Raw genomic sequence first — 22,674 nt, 5'->3', positions numbered from 1 at the left:
TGACTTTGTAAATAGAAAAAGCTCAAAGCAATTTGTAAAGCAGAGTACAATCAAACCACACATATGCAACTCCCCCCGTGAAGACGAGTCCTCAAATTTAGCCAGGTCAGCAATTTCCTAAACAACAGCAAGCCTTATCTAGTCTTCCGGGCCTCAGGAAATCCTTCTTTTTATCCCTTCTGAGGACTGACCAGCTGTTCTTTGTTTTTTCACTATAGGCTACAGTCTCTGCATTAGCTACAGTCTTCCACGTCCCCAGCAGGCACTGCTACTGACCTCCTTTACCTGAGCACACTCAGACTCCCACTAGACAGAAGGTACCAAACTCTCTGTCTGCTCCAAAGAGCCCAACTGACCTCTTGTTCCTAAATGAAAACAACAAATTCTGAGGACCAAACAAGTCAAACACAGTCTTGCCATTCGTACCGATAGTTATGTTTCCCTTACTGACCTACACGGATAACTAGGTTCTTCCGGAAACTTAAGGACTCTAGTATTGCAAGGAGAATATTTACTATTGTACTCAGCTTCTTCAAATCCAGCATCCAACCCTGCTCTCCAAAGAAGGTGCAAGGTGAATTTCAGAAGTGTCACAACACTTTTGTTTTAGGGTTTTCAAAATTAAATCTTTTTTAAGTTTAAAAAACAATGGCTGGTGCAAGACATGAAAGAGGGGAACATTTCTAAAGAAGACCATTTCCAGGAAATAAAACACTTCATATATGAAAAAGTCATTTACAATTTTTCTCTTCAACTAGAAAAATAAAGGTTGATTTCTAGACAATGGAAGCAACTTTGTTTCCAAATTTCAACTGAGTCCTAAAGTATATTATTTTTACTTTCAGTCTTTAAAGATATTGACGGCAGCTAGAAGCAAGTAACTGCTGGTTGAAAGGGTTCTGTTGCCAAGTAAAGTCACAGGCCTGGGTATGACATCCAACACGTGTCGCCTGGGTATGACATCCAACACTTGTCACCTGGGAGACTTGAACAGAAAAGTTCATAGTTACACTGTCCAGGACTTAACATTTGTTATGAAGATATAACACAGGATCTGTGGCCAGGATGTACTTCACTGCTTTCATCTAAACATAAATAAATAGGTAAGCACATGCATGTCTAGGCATACAAGAAATTAAAGAAGCCAGTTAAGTTTCAGTGACTACATCTTTCTGTCAGTCACATCTTTTCTGACATATTCCCTCAGGTATCTGCTGGTCTGACGACTGTTTTGAGGCAGTTCTCAAAGCACTGGGACTGACGGGTACACCAATGAACGCCCTGAAGCAGAGACATGTTCTTTGACATATCTAGGCCTTGAAGCATTTCTACTAACTGCAAAAACCAAACAAGACACAAATATTTATGCTTCAAGGTCATCACATTATATCTGTGCACCAGTGCATTTTTGGAAAACGCGTCACATTAGACCAGAGATTTAATTAATGTGACATTAAGATACTTGACACTATGAGCGAATGTCAACAGAGTTAAAGGTTTGGGGCTCTTCTTCTTTTGTTTCCTGTCTCCTTGTTATGTAAGGAAACTAAGATTAAAGTATAGTTATCTAAATCTGAGAAATTAAACAAAAATCAAATTCGCAGTTCTCACAGGAATCATACTATGCCACTGCAAAGACGTGCTAAGTCATAACATTTAATTACTTTAAGAGCAAAATAACACATGTGCTAAAGAGAAACTATAATAAATAACATAAATAGTATCTGATTCCAATTGAGGACTGATTTTCTGATTAGTATATACTCGCTATCTTTAAAGTCTTCTAAAGAAAGATTCGTTTCAACAAATCTATCAATGGCAGCAATAATTATTATAATTATTTTATTTAATAACAGCAGTTTTGTATCCACTACATATTAAATCCGATCCTGTATCCATTTCTTCCTTTGACTTGTGTTCTGAATGTCTTCCAAGAACAGTGTTCAGATATGCTGAAACATAATGCAAAAAACCAAAAACAAACAAAAAAAAAACCAAAACAAAAAAACCTGCTGAAACCAGGTAAAATAATTTCAAAATCACTACCGAAAGAGGGAAAAAAAAAATAGATGTAGAAGGAGGTGGCAGATCTTGTCTGTGAACAATGCAGAAATACAAAGTAAACAGTTAAGGGAAAGTGACTATATAAAAAGAAATCTTTTTTTTTTTTTTGTCTTCAGAAAAAGCTCAGCTGCTAATTAAATTTTTATGCCAAGACTCATAAGAGAACAGTTCTTTTTTTGAACCATCACCAATGGCGACTGGATATGAGATTTCACTAGCATGAAGGCAATTCCCTTTGTACTCTATTAAACAATCATGAGGACATACTGGTTTCTAAGCTGCCTGACATTTAGTGATTTATGTTCCTTCGTCCTAACCAAAAGTACAGCCTATTGCTATTCATAAGCCAGCACAAGCTTGTTTAAATGACTAGATGTTATTAGAAATTAATGTAGTCCTTGGATAAAGAAAACTGGTTTCTAGACATTTTCTATTATGGCTGAAAATATAAGCTCAATCATATAACATCCCCTGGTAGCAGTTGGGCTACTTAGGAAGCTTACTTATTAGTACATGAAATTTTAGCATTAGCTTTTTGGCCTTACACTTTCTGCATGTTTACATATTCATCCGACATTTTTAACAGTTTAACACGCAAGATTTTGAACACTTCAGCCTGATAACATATATTTAAGGCATAAAAGGACTTCCATTAACTTCAAGAGCCTTTAACTGTGACTTTCAAAGCAACCTAAGGGAAGCAGGAGCCCTAATTCCATTAAAAACATCAGTGAGGAACAGGCGCCCAAGTGCCTGAGGTTGCTTTGGACATCCCAACATTACTTCCTACAACACTACACTCAGTAAAAATCTTGTTCTCTTTCGAGGACACAAGCACTTCCAGGTTACATTAACTTCATTACCATTTAACAGCATATAGCCCTTTAAGATCATTTCTACGCAAGCACCACATCACAGACTGATCATGGTAAAACTACACAGTACTTTTGTGACAATATGGACTAATAATGTTTTTTTATGAAACCATTCACTGGTAGTGAATGAGTCAAACATTACATAAATATCCTTACAGTCTTTGACCTGTGCTTCCACTGTGGTCTTCATCTCCCATAATTAGCAGCAGGGTATTATTTAGCATCTCACCTTATTGTTTCAAACGCTGCTTGCAGTAGCTACCATTCCCTGGCATTCAACAGCATAAAAATCAAGAAGCAATGACATTTGGAAGTTGCTAAGATCAGAGAAAGAGCAATAAGCAGTACTGCATTGGCAAAGTTGGTAAGGTAGAAACCTTGTTAGAGTAGAAAAGTATGTTCCCAATCTTAGCTACAAGAACAGGACAGGGATAGGATAGATGGGCCCAACATTAGGATTGTGTTGTTGCGTCCCGTTAGCATAAGATACAAACTACCAGCAATGAAATCACGACTAGCATTCACCTTAGAAGCACCTACTAGCGTTACAAGGACTGCTGCTGGCCAATAGCTCCACTTTCAGGGAACAATATGAAATCACACAGGTGAAGACACAGGGGTTTTCATCCTGGCAATCTTGGAGACCTAGACAGCTGCTCCACGAGAAGTGTCCATAGCACACTGGAGGGTTAGAGATTGCTCCCTGGTTTTGAGCATCAACTAAAGGATGTACAAGGCGGGTTTTGTTTGGTTTTTTGGGAGGGTTGGGTTTTTTGCCTTCTGCTTTGTCTCTGAAGTATTTCTCTTCTTCACAGATGCAGGTAAGGGTTGTCCCCAGTAACAAGTGACAATAACTAAGAAAAGAGAGGACAGAGAAGTACATATGGCATGGCATAACATCTGTTGATAAGCAGATCTGTTCCTAAAATAGCTTTGTATGCAGTTCCTCATTTGAGCAAGTAATGAAGAGAGCAGCAAAGCCACAGGCGTTCATGAAACTCTCTTATAAATCACTTCTGAGGGCTTGTGAAAAAAAAGTTTGGCTCTAACTACCATTCCCTGACTGCAGAACTCTGCGGGAGTGAACTCACCGCTGCCTCTCCCACAGAAACAGATTTGCTGTGACTGTGCTATTGGAAGTCCATTCTGCACTTTCTTACATGGATATTTGCTTGAGTATTCCCCAAACCAGGTCTCAAATCTCGTAGTAAAAGTCTTTATAGTGTACCTGCCATGTTAAATTGTGCAATCGGTTGCCCTGACACTAAAACCGCATAGTCACAAGCAGTATCAGTGAAGCCGAAGTTGGTAGGGCTCTGTATAGGTTGGCCTAATTACAGGGTATATACACAATACATAACTTGGTGAGAGATTCTCACACAACTGATTTGCAGCCCCAACATTTTGAATGAAGAGCCATAAAGCAGAACACATCATGGGGCACAACAGCTGTGGAGATAAGAAAATTATATTCTGAAAGACAGAATTTGCTTTAGGGGTTTCCAACAAGTGACCTAGGCTAAACAGAAAGAGCCCAGTGTTTACACTGCTTACTCACATTGCTTTTGCTCACATTTGAATCCAAGACTTCAACTTATCCATTCTGAAACATCCTAATAGTGGGAAAAGGACTCATGTCATGCTATTTGATTATTTGGAGAGAATAACTTATTGTCATGCCATGAGAAAACATAGTCTTGTTTATTCCCTATAGGTAATATTAAGGAAAAAAATGTAACTCTCTAGTGGTTATTTCAGGAACTCCTGCAAAGACAGACAAAATATGAAAAGCTTGAAATGGACTGTGGCTGGAATGCAAAATTAACAGAACTGAAGCAGACAGGACAGTGATGAGGTGAGATAAGAAATAACACCTGTGGTTTATCACCATCATTCTGCTCACCACATGAATGCTGGAGGAGTTCAGTTTCTGAAATGCTGCTGTCTATGCGTATTGTTGTGATGAGATAGCTTTGTGTTAGCTCAGAGGCTAGCATAAGGAAAAAGATCTGAGACATTTAATTTCTGCAGTAATTTGGGAAATCCACAGTTCCTCAGCCATCAAGAAGGGAATTATGTATTGGGGTACAAAAAATATGACCAAGGCCCAATTATTAAGTATGAACTGCAATTTCACCAAGGAAGAAGCTGACATGAATTAAAAATATAATTTCAATAATATAAACTCTAGTTTTCATAGAAAGAGAAACTTTCCCTATAGTTAAGGAACAATACTGGTTATCAAGAGAAGTGATGTTTTCCGCCACTGTTTTACAATGGAAGGTAGGGCAATTCATTCCAGCAAGAAGTGTCAATACCAGTATGAAAGCGAGACTCCTAATGCCGTGGTTTGCCCATTAACTGGACTGGTATTCAAATAAGCCAAGTATGCACTGCTGACAAGCAGTCAAGTAGGAAAGCAACAGCTTCAACTTCAACTTCGCCACAGAAATCAAAAGTAAAGAGTTAAATTCTAAAATATATTAGAATTTATATTGCAGTAGATATTGATTGCATAAGAAGCATGCACATGAGAACAGAAATTAATGTTTTATTGGTTCTTCATAGGCTTTGATGGAAGTGTGTTATTATAACCATCATCTTGTAACTGCAGTAAAACCAATTCATTAAGTAATTCACATTCGCACTAAGAGATACAGAAGCAGCTGTACCAATAAATTATCTCTACCTTTTCAACAGCTAAAAACTTTTATTTCCCAATACAATACCATGCAGTGTATACACCTACCACTTCTGATTAACAATCTATAATCTATAAAAATCTATAAAAATCTATAAAAAGCTATGGAGCTTTATTGGGTTTGAGTGTCCTGCAGGATACAGGGTAGTTAATATTCACCAGCAACACCCTACAAAGATAATTCAGAAGCTGTTTTTACTGCTACAGAAATTAGATCTGATGCCTCTCTTCATTTGCAGTAACCTTCTGTTTGTAGGCAAGTATTTATGAAGACTGAGAGGAGTACTGGCAGAAAGTAAATGGTAAGAAAAATGTTGCAAGAGGCTTTCTTCTTTCAGTCCCTATTCAGTGCCCAACACAGCTCCAGGAATAGTGCAAGTTGATAGCATTTTTTAAATTTCTGTATTTTTGAGAAGCTAGAAAAAAAGCCTTCATACCACTTCCTGAGAACATTTGATATTCTAATCTGAATGTATACAGCTTTCCCTACTTTTAATTCTGTGGGTGCACTTTTATGTAGGGAGGAGCCAAAAGTCAGTGGAATTAAATCTTGAGACTGATAAGGACAAAGGGTGGGAGCAATCTTTTGGGGTTTTTGGTTTGTTTCTGGTTTTGTTTTTTTTTTTTTTTTTTCATTTAGTATCACTGGCAAGTCAAGAACTGGTTCTCAAGGGTAGGTTTAGCTTCAGATGAATCAGTATCATTTGATGTCAAAGATTTCTGAATATTTTAAATCAGCTAGCAATTGCAGTGTTACATTTTATTAACACATATGCCCACATTAGCCCTTCAGATACATGAGAAATCATTTTGATTAAGAAGGGATTGAAAATAAATTCTGATGCAGTTTTAAAAATGTACATATTACTGTAGAGAACTGCTAGTGCAAAACGACGAGATGTCTCAAACAGCCTGGTTGCTACAACCACAATGCAGAGCAATGGTCGCTAGGAGCCAGGACCAGACGGTACCTGGAGCGAGGGTGAGGGAGGGATCCCTGTGGAGACAGGGTGGCCTTGCCTCAGCCCCATCCCCGGGGTCTGTGAAGCATCTTATTCCCCCCCACACACACCTACTGCCTGGGGGACAGTCCTAGTATCACTTCTCTTGGTTTGACTGGTTGCTGATGTAGTTTTCCAATTAGCAAAACTACTAACCACTTGTGCCTTGGGAAAGGAATTTGAGAGGGAGCTAAAAGATATGAAAGTGTTCGTATAAGTAGCGAACTGTGGAAAACTAACAGCTCTAACCCTGAAGAAGAGCTAACAAGCCAATAAAAGGAACATCTTGGCACCAAAGACTGGACAGTGGCCAGAGAAGCATGAAGTTTGATAAAGCTGCAGAAACTGGGTGAGAGGTAAATGCGGCGAGGGGAGATCGTGACCACTGACTCAATTCAGGACCAAAAAGACTTGCCCCCTCACACCTGAAAGGAGCATGCATGCTCATTTACATAGCAAGCAAGGCTAATTTAAATACAGTAAACCAATAGTGTATGAAATGTTAATCACTAACCAATAAGTGTAAACTTAGGCGGATTTATACTAATCATGTAGCCTGATAAACGTGCTGTAGTTTGTATGATGGGATGCTTGATTTGTGGAATTATCCCTGAGCACCCTGCGCAGAGTTGACATATCTATAAGAACCTTCACTTCTCCTCGCTCTTCTTTTTCCCCACCAAATACCCCTGTTGGCGGGACCAACGCTGGATCCAGGACTGGTGATTCTCTTTTCCTTCTCTCTCTCTCTTTCATTCTTCCTAAGGTGATTAAGTTGTTAAAGTTGTTAAATTGTAGTCAAGTACTGCATGGCCTACCTTGACTTTCCATAAAGCCGCATAGCTGGGATAGATATAACTGTGAGAGGGTTGGTGGGTATCGAATATTTGTACTCAATATTTGTCTTTCTAGAAGCCTTCTATTAAAGCTGGTGTTTGTGTACACACCTTGAGTGTTGGCCCACCTTAATCCACACCAAGAGGATTTGCGAACCTTAGTCACTCCTCCCCGCTCCTCCCCAGGTGGGATGTGACAACTACCATGACTGTCGTATTTCCCAGATGTGCGGAAAGAGGAGAGTTGCCAGTATTTTTCTTCAGTCTTCTTCAGGTTTCCTAGATTTGCTTCATATACCCACTGATTTAACAAATAAATAGCTAGGTGTGACTTCTTCCAAAGATGAACAGCCACTCTCTTTACTCTCCTCCTCGCAGCTAGCATTGCACCCCAGTCAGGGTGAGCTGTACTATTACTGGGCCAACAAAGCCAACCATGACGCGAGACAGGTTCTTCAACCAGAATGTGTCTAACTAGATGATGGAGACTGCACCAGTCAGTGTCTCTGAATGATTATTGAGCCACTGGACCCTTCTCTGATACAGCATCTGGGGCTGTATTTGTAAAGGCTTCATCAGCTGTGCCTGAGATTAGGCTCAAGTCTGCTACAGCACATGACTTGAGCCACGTGTACCCATACTGAATATACGAACAGAAACAGGTTAAAACCAGACCCAACCCCTCTGCTCAAATTTTCTCTTCCTTGCTTGGTCCAAATTCAAGAAACAATATGAATTAAATGAATCAGCAAGGAGGCAACAGCTGGGGAGTCTGGGCTCAGTTAAAAGCTCAGATCTTGAACTAACAACAATATATATTCACAACAGGAGTCCTGCAGCTTATGAAATAATACATAAATGATACATAAATGTTCTTAGAATACCTAATACGAAATAGTGAACCAACAATCTTTTCATAATACTGAAAAAAAAAAAAGAGAGAATAGCCTGGAGTTTTAGAACCTAATGTTAATTTCCTTAGTACCTAAATTATACCTCTACTGCTTTCTCAGTCCCTGGCATCTCAGCTCTCTCTGGGTAAGCGTTTTCCTTCCTTTGATATTATTTCAGTCATACTAAACCTAAGAGGAAAGGGAAAGGATTATCCGAGCATGCATGAACAGCACAAGAACAAGCAATTAACACAGCCAGACAGTTGTTCTGGTGCGCCTGAAAGAATCCAAGAACTTCCAGTCCATACATTCGCCATGCTCATGGGCTGAGCACTTTGAATGCAAGTAGCACTAAATATTGCTGAGTATCATTATTGCCACTATGAAGTGACTGAATCTACAAAACTCCCATTTAATGGGGATAAAAATGGGTATCCAGGAATTGAACTACTTAACTAGCTTAGATACAACCTTTTCACCACCTTTTCTTCCTTACAGAAGTGGAATATTTGGAAACGAGCAAAGTGAAAGGAAGAAAGAGGGAACAGTCAGTCATGCTGCATTGCAGCTTCAAACAGAAGAGCAGGAGACAAGAGTGGCTACACTGAAACAGGAAAAAAAAAAACCTGCAAAATGAGTCAAATTGACATATTTTGCCTGGTTTTATATTTTTAAAGCTTTCTTTGACCTAATATTGAAAGCAATCTTTGCACCTTTTACTTTCTGGTCAGCAGAATATAAACTAAACTGTTCTGAAACAAAAACATGTTTATTTTGGCATTTAGCTGCTCCTGAGGTGAAGCAGCAGTTCAGTTCTTGTGATCCCTGCTCACAAGGAGCAGTGGTGCACTTCAAGCACAAGGCAAGCAGGTCAGAGCTGCTACTTATTACAGCAATGTACGATACTTAAGGCGATCCAGTACAGCTGCACTACCGTAACAGTGGTAGTCTTACAGAAATAACAGATACCAACAAGTGAAAACTATTGGCTACTGTTTTCATTGCATTGTCTCTCATTTTAGTTAATAAAAAGCATGATTTATGGTATCAATTTTTGCCTCTGTGCTCTACTTTTATTAAATATACCCTTTCACGTAAGCTATTTCACAAAAGCCATTTCAATGTGCGTGTGTTTGGGCGGAGGGAGAAGAGAGAAAGGAAATCATCAGTATATGAACACTGAGGTAGCCATTAGAAGTTTCAAAGCTGGCAGTTGTACCTTATTCTGAAGTGAAAAACAGAATTCTTCTTTACAGGCTTAAATCACCTAAGCACATATCTGAATAATGAACCAAAACATACTACAGACAGTCAAAATTTTGCTTTTTATGTTTTTTAATGCTTGTTTTTATTACATCTCAAACTGTTTCCAGCCAAACAACTCTCAACAATTCCTTGGACAACTATCCCAGCTTCATAGCAATTTGACAGAGCTGAGCAGTCTGATAGTTTCTTCTGTTTTCCTACCTGTGTGCCACACTCCTATTGACTATAGGTTTGGACCTGAAATGAAAGTCAGGGGTTAAACTCAAAGATGCTGAGCTTCTCCTAGTAACTGAAGTTTTCCCTCTCAGTTATTTCTGTCCATCACTCCTCCAAAATTCCCTTTGTAACTCACTGTTACTTCAATGCTTCTCACTCCTGTCCCTCCTGCGATAGCTCTTTAAGGTCTTGCTTGGAACAAGGTTTAATCAGTTGGAAGTGAGAGCTTGGCCCTAGCAGCTTATTCAGGAGCAATCTCTGAAACACACATTCCTCCATGCCACAGGACCTCATCTCCATTCAGCCACTGCCCCCACACCCAAGCTCTTCAAAAGTCCCATATCAAAAACCTACCACTTCTACACAAGAATTTTTTTTTTTTTTTCACTTACCCAGCTTTTCACCAGAACCTGAATATTACTAGAAGGAACACAACTTGATAATTTGCTGCCAAGTTATTTTTAATCTACAATATGTTTATTATACAAATGTTTATGATTTGTATCCCATTCGCTATACACCACTGTTCCCTTTAAACATATGATGGAGAGACAGAGACATGACCTGGCAAGAGAACCTGTATGGCAATGAAGCCTATCCCCACATAATGCTGTCCCCGAGCGGTACAGGCTGAAGAGAAGTGAGAATTAAGTAGCATCAAACAAATTGTCCACAACCAGAGCTAAGTGCCAAAACACATTCTCAGAGCGTTTTTTCGGACCAAAAACTCAGGAGCTGGTAAGGAAGCGAGAGAGGGGAGAAATACTATGGACCAATCTAGAAGGCTCGATCAAGAGTTTCTTTATGTGAAATTAAAACGTTAATTTTTGGTCAAGCAGGAACATATCATTTTAACCCAAACGGAAATGAAATATTTTGTTTGGGAATCTATCAAACTCATTTTAATCTTAATAAAAAATGCTTTTAAAAATGCAAATTTAAAAAAAAACCAACACTTTTTTGGTCAAGTTATTCACTAAATGCAATACAAATTTACAAGTTATTTTGTTCCAGTTTTTCCTTCACAGTTGCTGTATGCAATGACTTCATTATTCTCTGGGAAAAAAAGAGAGAACTGCATAATGATATTCACAATCAAATCCAAGTATATTAAAATCACTCAATCCAAAAACACTTGTGTGAATAACTACATGTTCCAGAGCATTAATAATGATTTAAAAAAAAAAAAAAAGATACAGTAATGGGGAACAGGAACATCAATTTTAGCATTTTGTAGCACTTGCTAAAGTCCAATAGCAATAGTTACAATAGTTACACTCCTGTAAAGCACCTTGGACACTAGATGAATGAAATTATTAATGGCCTCTCTGTGGGCTATGAGAGTACAGTCAGGCCATTAGATCTGTTCTCCCATTAGTGAAAATTGGCAGCTAATGAAAATACAACACTTGATATCAAATGATACTCTCCTCTGTTGTTTTCAATTTGCAAGGCTTCACAACACTTGGCAGGGTGCCACATATCCTTCAAAGCTGAAATATTTCTGAGCTGACATTTACACCTCCATTATAAATTCTAAAGAAGTAGTAAAACTTTTCACTCAAAATAGAGTAAAATGTTGAACTGCAAGATTGCAGAGTGAAACATTTCACCTAATCTAGGATTTCGTTTTCCCCACAATCTCATAAATGCAGAATATTTAGAACATGGTATCTGGCATGGCAATGCCCTCCAGCCAGAAGAGATCACCAGCTTCTGCTCAGCCTTTGCTAAATTATTCTCCAAGTACCTTCGAATTGGTAATACCATTTCCTTTTCTGCTCACCAACATGAGTCAAAAATCTCTTACAAGAAATTTTACCGTAATGTCGTTCAACCTTTCCCCGCACACTGGGACACTGTGAGGCAGTGTAAACCTCAGTCCACTAAACTGATTCGTGCCAGCTTACAAGGCCACCTAGTCTGTCTCCTCGCAGCCATGCAGCAAAGCAAAACCTTATGTAAAATACTCCCAACATAGTTTAGTGTAACTCGCTTTTTAAAATTTCCATTGGTGGAGATTCTACATATGCCTCAGGCAATCTATCACAGCGCTCAAAAGTCCCTACAATTAGGTTGTATTTTCCCACACTCAGCCTAAGTTTCCCTTGCTACAAGTTTAAAAATCTTTCCTTTCTGTAAAATTCCCAAGGGACATGAAAAGCAGTTTGCCTTCTTCATACATCTTTACAGCAGCTGCTTACATATGAAGATTACTGCCAAGTCTCCGCAGATTTCTCAATTAAACAGCTCAATTATTTCTATCTTTTCTCAGAAAAGTTGTTTTCTGTACCTCTCTTTCTTACCATCTTTCTCAATCCTCCTCAATTCTCTGAAATTCACCTGCATAAATAATCTTAATCGGCCACTTACTATGAAAACATGAGTTGTAAACCCTGTTACTCCAGCCTACAGTAAAATAACTCACATTTATTGCATTTTATCTACATGCAATTTTAATTAAAATTCAGTGGTATTTTAACAAGGAAAATATTTAGCCACTTGCATAGTAAAAGCTAAAAACGTTTTGTAATGCAGAGAAACAAACAAATACAATACCCAGCGACTGTAGCAATCTGATTTACAACAAACAAACATTCCTAATCTAGTTTCTGCAGAATCATATAGATCAGTCACAGTTACTTGCATAGCAGTGACTTGTGGTCCAACGATCACAAGTTTACCATTTACAAGGCAAGGGAAAAGCATGAAGGGAAAAGACCTTAAAATCCATGCAGTTATGAAAAGCTTATTTCAAGCACCACATCTGATGACAACTTTGTCTCTCCTATGAAGGCAATCTAATCGCATCATCTGTAAAGCAGTTATTCTGACTCAGAAACCAGTGAAGTTTTCCTTAATCATTCAAGTGTAAGTCCCTGATGTTCATTAGTGGGTCATGACCAATACTTCAACAAGGGATACATGTATTGGCTTTAGCTTTCTCTCTCTGTCCACCAACCCTTGCCAATATGGATGCAGCACTCAAACGTCCCCTGTTCAGTATCAGTACAGTGCTTACTACAGAAAATAAGTTATGAGACACACTAAATTTAATCCTTAATCCACTTACAGTGTCAATAATTCTGCCAGCTATTTCCAAGTGCTCACTTTTCAAAGTCACCAACAGATTGCGAGACTATAAAGACCTTGGTTTACTGTGCCAGGTATGAGTGCACTCTCAGCAACAAGGCTGTACTTTTTATTAAAGTCTTTGCCATAAGAAACACACTTGTGCAACAGCTTGACTGTGCTTAGATCACAGTATAAAAATCAGGGTTTTTTTAAAGAAAAATTTCGCTTACAGACAGCCTGTCAGTCAGTAACATTCTCCCTATAAAACGTCCTCAATCAGGACACAAAGTGCCAAAGTCAGTGAGCAAATAGGATTCAACACAAAGACACACAAAGTCACCGTTTACTCCTCAAAAATCTGGAACAGATACTTTGGCATTTACAATAGCATTCTTTTTTAGCATGTATTCAGCTGCAAGTTTAGCCATGGACATCAACAGTAAATCCCATCCTATTAACAGGACAATTAGAATTCCTGCCATTAAATCCCCTTTTTCTTTCTTCCCTTGGGACTCAGGGAAGACAAATGAAATAAACTTAGTTCTACGATCTAAATGTATTGACGCAGCAGTCTGCAAAACAGTCTCTCTTTCGCACAGACCAAAGTCTGCACAAAAAAAGACAGGTACGCTTTCTCCTGAATAGCTATTATCAAAGTCAGTAAAATCCTACCCTAGTTTCAATAAACAAAATAAGAAAACAATGCAAACAGAAGCTTCAGCTCAGTGGAATGCCAAGTACCAAGTGTCTCTGTTAGCTTGGCGATATTTCACAGATATTAGGACAGGCACATGGTCGTTTTGTTGCGTGCTTCATATTACACTAGGTATAATAGGTATTTACGGCCTTCTGCTTTTACAGTAACCTCTCAAGGACGCAGAGCTGAGCAAAGTTAAAATTCGGGTTACTTTGTGATATATCAGCTGCATTCAGCGAGTTACAGAAGCTCCATGGCATTCTAATTCTTCCATCACTTCAAAGGTATAACTGACTGCGCTGAGCACTGGAACAAGTCTGTTGCTTGCCACTGGAGCTCAATATGCAACCTTTGATATATGTTCTCAGATCCTAAGCACAACTGAGAGGCTAAGGTCTTTTTTATAGCAGATCTTTCCCTTAACTGTTCATTAACCCTACTCAGTGAAGCAGACTTCAGCCTGAGCCACAAAACTAAATCTTTCCCTCATTTTGGGATCATCTAAATTATGGTTTACAATAGAGTGCCTGTTTTTAAACAGGTTAGTAATCAAACATGTTGATATTCTCGCTTCCTATTACCATTACTACTTGTGAAACTAACACTGAAAGAGTTCTAAGCATATTCAGTGTTCTGTAGGTTTGGCTACTGTCCACATACCTGACAACAAACTATTTATCAACTAAATGAAAAAAGGGTGAGAAAAAGAAGTGTTACTCTGCCTTTCTTGATGAGAAATTAGGGTACAGAGAAGTGAAGCCCAAGACTTAAGATGACAAGCCAAAAATCAGGTTCCAAACAAAGTCAGAATTATGGGATACTCAAATTGAGAATGTAGGACACAAAAACACTAAGAAGCTCATGTGGCCAAATACCTACTTGACTTTGAAACATCCAGCTATAGAGCCTAGGCTCAAAAGGTGCTTTGAAATCTCGGTCCAACTGATTTGTGTAATTTGGCAGCGTTTGTGTCAGCATGAGGAAATAAATCCTAATGCCTCAGACTGGTGATTTCCTCTCAATACTGTTTTGCTTATATTACCTACAGATCTCTGACTGCTCATGACTCTCAGCTCAGCCTATCCTCCAAAAATCCAGTAGGTATGACAGAGAACAGGCAAGCACAAACTGTGAGAAAATACTAAAGCGGAACTGCAGCATTGTGCAATTGCCTCAGCTAATTGATTTTCTGTGCGTGTTAACAAGACAATACACAGTATAATTTCTGAAGGAAAAATATACAGAATATCCAGAAGACCGCCACCTATGACACAGAAAGCTACATGAAAGAGCTTTTCAGCCTAAATCATTTCATGCATATTCATAACTTGATTAAAATCTTAATATTCTAAACTTATAAGAAACCCAACACGCACAGAATCAGCCTTCATTTATTTAAACCAGAGTCTGATCATGGCACACACACACAAAAGATGCCACCATTAGTCAATACTGTACACTCTCACATGTGCAATATATACGTATGTTAGCCTGCAGATAAACATTTATTCCCAAGGGAGGCTGCTAACGAGACTATGCTGTAGGGAAGATATCCAATTACTCTGAATGACATTTAGATTTTAATCACATCACACTCACTGAAGAGCTCGAGGTTTGATGAAGCAATCCTTGAAAGACTGTCTTTTTAATCAATTAGCTCTAAAAACATCAGCGATATGCTGTTGACATGTCATTGGGCTAAATATACTACACCACATGCAAATTCTTCTGTCTTCCTACCAAGACAATGATGTGGTCTTCCAAAACTTCTGAAACAGATGAAAAAGTTTTCCTTGTAGGAGATAACTAAAACAGAACAACACGGATTTTGCTAAGAAACTAAGACATCCCTACTGGCAATTACAGGCTCATTCTGAGCTACCACTCAATTAATTCTTTTTAAGACAGATAAAGAGCATGGTTTTAAGGGCATCACTCCTGTGTAAAAATATCAGACTTGCTCACAAGTCTTTTTACAATTGCCTTAACTGAATAAAACCCAGTCAGTCAAAACAATTTGCTTTCATCAAGCTTTCAGTAAGTGACAAACGTCACTGTCCACACAGAGCAGATGAAAGACTGGCCACGTTTAACATGTCTTAGCGTTAATCAGGCATCTGAAGATGCTCCAGGTCATAGGAATAAGTACAAAATGCAGAAAACGGAGATGCAAGACCCTAATTCAATCATTCTTCAAATTAGTGTTTGATTTTTTCTGTAAACAAAGTACATGTTCACAGTTGTTGTATTATATTAAACAACAGACCATTTCTACTTCTGAGACCTTACGTGAAAAATTTCACTTTAAAAAAAAAAAAATCCAGTTCTGTACTCACAGATATTTTTTAATAAATAAAAAATAAACAAACAAAAATATGAAGTGAGAATTGATTAAAGTCAAGGTTTAATTGAAAAATATTTGAAACTGCATAATGCAGTAACAACGTAATGGTCAAATTATAGCATGAGAATTGTCCTTGTCTGGTAAGCAGCAAACCATCTATGCTCATTAGGTTCAGTTCAGCCCAGTCAAAAGGTGCAAGGCTAAATATTTTGAAAACCATAAATGAATTTGTTAATGTTAAGGAACGGGGAAAAAGCGTAGGGCAGAACAGAAATATCACTATTCTCCTTACAGTTTATAACTTGTGGCTTGAGCGCTATTTTGCTGAGGGTACTCAAAGAACATCTATTTACCTTCCCAGTGAAGTATGCATCAAGCATGTTTTTGACTGCAAACAGTCGCGTTTGGGTTTTGGTTTGTGTTTTTTGTTTTTTTATCTCCTTCTTATGATTTGCAAGCAGCTGTAGTTCTTCTAATAAATCTCTCCTAACTAATCCTTCCCTCAATAGTAGCAAATCCTGAGGGCTAAAATGCCCTTCAGCACAGATCTTTGTTAATGCACAGAAGCTCTAATTTTGATACCTAAACCCATCTTTAGTTGTTAAGTGAACACTTAGCAATTGCTAAGAACACAAAATCTAGAACTGAGTCACTTGTTACAGTTATCCTCATGGATTGCATGTTGAATTCATCCACACCAATACACAGCCATCAAAAATGTGTATTACTCGGAATGGTGTACATTTGCATGACAGAAGAGAAGTATAGATTTTTGCCTTTGGTGGAGTGACTAAAGTTGATAATTATGGCACGCCGGGAGAAAAAAGGTTGCCAGTCTTCAGTATAGAAAATATGGCTCTTGTTGCTGTAAAATACATTCAAATTGGCAATACATTCAATTTCAGCAATCATCAACAGAAGTTTTCACACCTCCATTTTCACGAAGTGACATTTATCACCAAGCAAAACTACAACATGGAATATGCACCTTTTTCTCTTGCATTTTATGGCACAAAATATGCCAGTATATTACTCTGAGTTATATTAATCTGTAAGTTGAAGCTAAAAAGACATCTGGGAGGCACAGATGGTTCACAATTGGCAAGTAACTACGGAACCATTACCTTCAAGGTCAGATTTCTCACACTACGAAGGTTGGTAATGACCCAAAGTCATCAACACCTGTTCAGAACGAACTAATCCTCTTCAGTCCAGGTCCTAGTGGACAAATACCTATGTGGCAGCTGGCATTCACAACAGAGATGATCTCAGACCTAGCCTCAACTCATTGATGTTAATGGCATTCCTTTCTAAGGGAGGTGGGAACAGTACAGCCTTTTCATTCCTAGAAATAGCTTCTGCAGGAGAGCTTACATTGCTACTGCCTGGATTCCAGTCCCAGGGCTTCCAAATTCACCAGTAATTGTTCAAGAGATATTTCAATGAACTCAACACTCCATAAAAATTCTTGCCCTGGCTGTCTACAAAACCACTGAAAACACAGCATTTAAACCTTCATAACACAAAAGTTCCAAAATATGAGTAACTGCCTCTTTGGAAAAACTGAGAGAAATACTGAATACTACTTCAACAGCAAAAGGTTACTTCGGTGTTAAGATTACCTGAATACAAAAGCCATTCTTCTGGTCTAGTTAGAGGTTATATTTTTGCAGCCATTACAAACAAAGTGCAGTTCTTCATAAAACTAAACACCAGCTTGGATGTGAATTTAGAATACTACGTTTGGTACTTTTAGATGTCAATGAATGCTCCAAATGACCTCTTACAATGTCAGAATTATTCCCCAGAATTCCAAGAAAGAAGCAGCTGAGCTATGTGAAAATGTGAAAAGTGCTCGTGTAGTCTTTTGCCATTTGGCATTATGGTGCCTCTACCAAAAACATTTCCTTTAGCCACCCCTCAGTTGATTTGAGAACCACAGAATAAAGAAGAGTGAAAATTACAGAATGTTTTAGAGAGGAAATGAGGACAGAAGACAAGCATAACCTAGAGATTACTGCTTATAATAGGGCATGGTTTACATATCATGGTAATAAGCTATATGAAGAGATCTCTTATTGGATGGTGTAAGTGATGAATTACACAGGCAGTCCTAATGAAGGGAAAGGGTCTGATGCGGCATTAGTTTCCAAGGTCTTTGCTCACCCTGCAATTCCATATATTCCAGAAAAGAGTTCTGTTGAAAGGAACAGGTCTACTTTCAAAGTGAGATGCAAGCAAACTGAAAGGTAGCAAATGTACCTAGCAGGTTTTTGAAGGTATCAAAGCTTATCCTAAAATGAAGAGGATGACACTTACCAAACATGTTGCAAATCAGAAGATTTGCATCAATATTCAAAAGAAACGAGCACTAAGGAAAAATTCAAGTATCGGTAAATTGGGCGAGTTATTCATTAACCGTGAGAGATTCAGAAAGGAATCACATCAAAGCATTCCAGTACCACCAGCTGTAAGTCAGTGTCACGGTTTAATAGATGTCCTACACTGTTACTGCCTGCACCTGTGACCAACAGGATCCACTGTGAAGTAGAAAAACAAGTAAACAGTAGGAGAATCTGATCTGGTTTCTGTGATACTTCAGAGGGATCACAAAGATTGAGAGTACTCATCTTTAAACATTAAACAACTGAAATGCAAACTTAAATGAAGACCGTAACTTTTCATTGTTCAAATGGATGGGGAACACAAACTGCCAGAAAGAAGAAACAGGTACAGCCCTGAGAAGAAAGGGGGAAGCCTACCTGAAGTATACAGAGCAAAATAATACGTAACTGCTTTCTCCTAAAGAAGGCAAGAGCGTTCCTGCAGCGATAGCTGCACATCTTTCAGCACCCAGATTTCCATGACTTTCCTTCCTCCACAGCAGCGTGCGGATGGGCATCTCAAACCCAGCTGCAATACCTCACATCTCAGGTGCAGCCGGAGGTCCCTCCTCGGCTCCAGGCACCGGCGCTGGGGCCCTCCCGCTGCGGGTGCTGCCCCGGAGCTCGCCCAGGGCGGGCTGCCGCCAGCCAGCCGCCGAGGCGCGCTTACAGCCTCGGCGGATGAGACCTTACAGCAAAAACTATAATCGTCCAAACGAAAACACAAGCAGGTGGTTTGTTATTTTTGGTTTGGCTGGGTTTTGCACGCTTCTCTCACAAACTGTAGTTTCTCCGACAAACGTTTCCTTCAGGTCCTCAGTAAAATCCCAGGGTAGGGGGGCTCCCCGCGGCTCCCGCAACGACTCACGCACCCCGGGGAAAAAAATTCCCTGCCGGCAGAGCGGGTGCCCCCCGCACCCGGACGGGGGAACGGCGGCAGCTGCCCCTCGCCCAGGGCTCCCGAGGGGCCCGGCGGCAGCCCGGGGGGCTCCCCCGCCGCCGGAGCCCACCGGCGGGCAGCTCTCCGTCGGTCAGGGGCCGCGGGGCGGTTACCCGCCGCCAGCCCGCTCTGAGGGGCGGCCAACCCCGCTCCCCCACCCCGGCGATCCGACCCCGCGGTGGGGTGCGAGGAAGGACTCGGGAGCCGGAGGGAAGTTGCGGCGGTCCCGGAGGTACCCGCTGGTGCTGTCCCCCCCTCTGCCGCTGTCCGGCGGGTACTCACACGAAGACCCCGAAGAGCAGGACCCGTATGCCGATCTCGATCGCCAGCTCCCGCATGTTGGGGTCCCGGCGGGCTCCGGCAGCCCCGCGGCACCGCCTCTCATTCCCCGCTCGGGGCAGGGTGGGGTGGGTGCACCCGGGGCGACTCCTCCGCCTCACGCCGCCCGCCGGCAGCCCTCCCCGCCGCCCCGGGGGAGGGCGGCCGCGGCGCCGAGCCCGCCGAGGTGCAGCCCCGGCCCCTCCATCCCCGCCTCAGCCTCCGCGGCTGCCCGCGCCTCACGGAGGCGCCGCGTCCCGTCGGCGGCGCGGCCGGGGCTGTGAGGGGAGCGAGGAGCGGCGGAGCCGAGCGCCGGTGACTAACGCGGTGTCTCCCCGAGCGGGGGCCGGGGGATCCTGGGGATTTCCCCTCCCCTCCCCGCCCCCGCGGCGCTGGCGAGCCGCTGCCGCGCCGTCCCGGGGCGGCCCTTCCAGCCGGCCCCGGGCTTCTGCCCCCGCCTAAGGCTGGGGGGGTCCCCGGCGCCCTTTGCTGCCGTATGGGCAAGAAGGGATGCAGAGAGCGCTTCTCCTCTCCCGTTTAATGCCACACTCCACCCATCCGTCGCTGGAAAGGGATTAACCCGTTGCCTGTCAGCGCGAGGGGCTGGCGTTGCGTCGCCGGGAGCTCCCTCACGGCACAGCCTGCAAGATGCTGGATTTCAGACCTCCTGGGTACGGCACGGCTCGGATGAGGAGCTGGGCTGGCGTTTCTGTATTCCTCTCTGATTCGGAACGAAAGACTACGCTACCGAAAAGATACAGAAAACAAAAAAAAAATGGGGGGTAGCACCGCTAGGCACGGATAATAGCGGCTGTTGGTAAAGACTTAAACTGCTGGTCGTTTGTGCAGCATCCCAGACCACCCATGCTGACACCGAGCTCGGCACATGTACGTAATCTTTGCATAAGGGACTAACAGCGTTTGACTGCTTTCTGCAGGGCGTATATAAAAGGCTTTCCACCCATTTAGACATTCATGCCGTTTTAAACCCTACTTCTTCTTGTTAATGCAAATAACCCAGCGCGTCACTCCTGCTTCACTCCGTCAGATTCTGCCCAGTCTGTGATCTTATCGCCTAAATGTGTTTAGTTCAGTGTCAGTTCATTCACAGAGCTGGGTCCAGCTCAGCAAACAGGCAGAGGAGGCAGTTATGTGGGACTGCAGATTGCTGGGATGGGAGAAAGGCAGCAAAACCACCGTGGCCTTGGTTTACTCCTGTGATTCCTCCAGTCCATCCTCCATTCCTCCCAATGGCAAGCTCTGAGCCCCCCTAATCCTTCTATTGCCTTGGCCTAGTTTTGTAGAGTTCATTTAACTTTCTCTCTGCATGGAGAGATTGAATCCTGAACATCTTTATTGTAAGAGAAGTTCAGCCTTAAACCGTGACATGCAGCAAACTAATTCATATTTACATGTATTTAATTATCTGCTTTCTTGTGGCCTTTGAAGGCATGTCCTTCAGGAAAGTGTTCATAGCTATTAATACTGCACATAGTTACAAAGCAAGCATCAGTATTGCAGTAGGGATCCAATTGACTTTACTACATGATTATTGCTAGAGAATTAATGCCAGAGAGGCTTATTAAACCTATCTGCTTAATATATCCACTATGTATCAGGTGGAAGCTTTGAACTCGACTACCATGTAGTAAAACTTTTATTGACCACGTTTGTGAAAGAACAGAGGCACAAGCTTCCATACTAACAACACCTACAGATAACTACACCAGTGCTAGATTTGTTGCAAGGAGGGTGACTGAAGCCCAGAAAACATAGGTGCGTGACTGGCATTGGAGAGAGCACTTTAAATGTTAGTGTTACTTCAATGAGATCTGCCTCCCTTCTATGCCTTGTTTCACTAATTTTCAAGACAGAGCTTGGTCAACTATTTATATTCTGGATTTTAAAAAATGTGATTCTGCTTCAGGAAACAAAGCTAAATTCTGAAATCTCCATATTAAGCTGCTGTTGTTGGTAAAGGACACATCCCCTTCCTTCGAGGACACTCAATTGCTTTGTCTTTGTCAAATACTTGTACTTCCTCCAGTTTGTGCCCCCAGTGACTGAACGTGTATGTACATCGTTGCACAAGAAAAATCTTTGTCTTCGTGAATAGTCTTTCCTTACAGAAATAGCCTCATAACTTGCGTGAATCAAGCCAGTCGCGAAAGGAGGAGCTGCAGGGACTATCAGGTAACGCTGGCAGTCTGTACTGCAGTTACCGGTTCCACACAAACTGTGGAGGAGGCAGGTCACAGAAGTGGGTAAGCTGTGTTTGCCCTGCTTGAGCATCTAGACACCACGTATATACTGTTTAAAGGGGAAACAGTTGCACGCCTTTTCCCCAGTCCTGGAGTTGTATATATCTGTTCAGTTGCGCTGCCTTAGCCTGTGGGTCCTTCAGCCCCTTGGACTTTGCTACCGTACCTTTGCTACTATCCTGCTACAGAAGAGGGGATTTTCTTCACAGATTCGTATTAGTGTTTGGAATCATTCAACTGTTATCAGCAGCGCTAATAAACAATACTATTTAGAAATTAAACAAAATTTGTCCTGCTGCAGCTATCAGCTTACAGTGTTCAGATTCTCCAACATGTATCAGCTGATGGTGATTTATGAAGCATAAATACTTCAGATTGATTTTCGAAACTAGACCCAGCTTGCAGCTAGCTACCGAACAGAACTTGCTTTGACTTTTAAACCAAATATGAGTTAGAGGGATAATTGGCAAGGAACAGATTTCAGGCTACATCGTGGCATGAAGCTACAGCCCTGCAGTAGGAGCAGTGCAGAGTCACTGCGCTGCAGCAGATTCTCAGAGCAAACCACAATGACCCTGGGAACAACCCAGTTTTGTATTCATCCCATCCCTACAACAGGCGTAGCAGGTACTCTCAGTGCTATTCATTTTCTTAGGTGTAACTGCAAAGACGAGAACACTGATCCCACTCCGATGGAGGGAGCTATCAAGCCTTTTAGGTGGCTAGCTAGGCTTCTCAAGTATTTTTCTCTCACAAGGATTAGTCTCTATTTGTACTGACTCCGGCTGGGGAGAAGAATGGAG

The 22,674-nt window shown here is 41.2% G+C and overlaps 1 protein-coding gene across 1 annotated transcript in view; it reads right to left on the bottom strand.

Moving 5' to 3' along the window:
• The window catches only part of PLPP4 (phospholipid phosphatase 4), a 66,710-nt gene extending 46,403 nt beyond the window's left edge, over positions 1-20,307 (bottom strand). Inside the window, exon 1 of the mRNA XM_087765217.1 lies at positions 19,575-20,307. Coding sequence (XP_087621343.1) covers positions 19,575-19,630 — 56 coding nt within the window. The 5' untranslated portion in view covers positions 19,631-20,307. The remainder of the gene's footprint in view (positions 1-19,574) is intronic.
• Between the last annotated feature and the right edge of the window lie 2,367 nt (positions 20,308-22,674).

Source organism: Nipponia nippon, unplaced genomic scaffold (assembly GCF_047370975.1).
Source record: "Nipponia nippon isolate SJK-2023a ecotype South Korea unplaced genomic scaffold, ASM4737097v1 scaffold_3, whole genome shotgun sequence".
In the NCBI taxonomy this organism is placed as follows: Eukaryota; Metazoa; Chordata; class Aves; order Pelecaniformes; family Threskiornithidae; genus Nipponia; species Nipponia nippon.
This window is presented reverse-complemented; position numbering and strand designations above follow the sequence as displayed.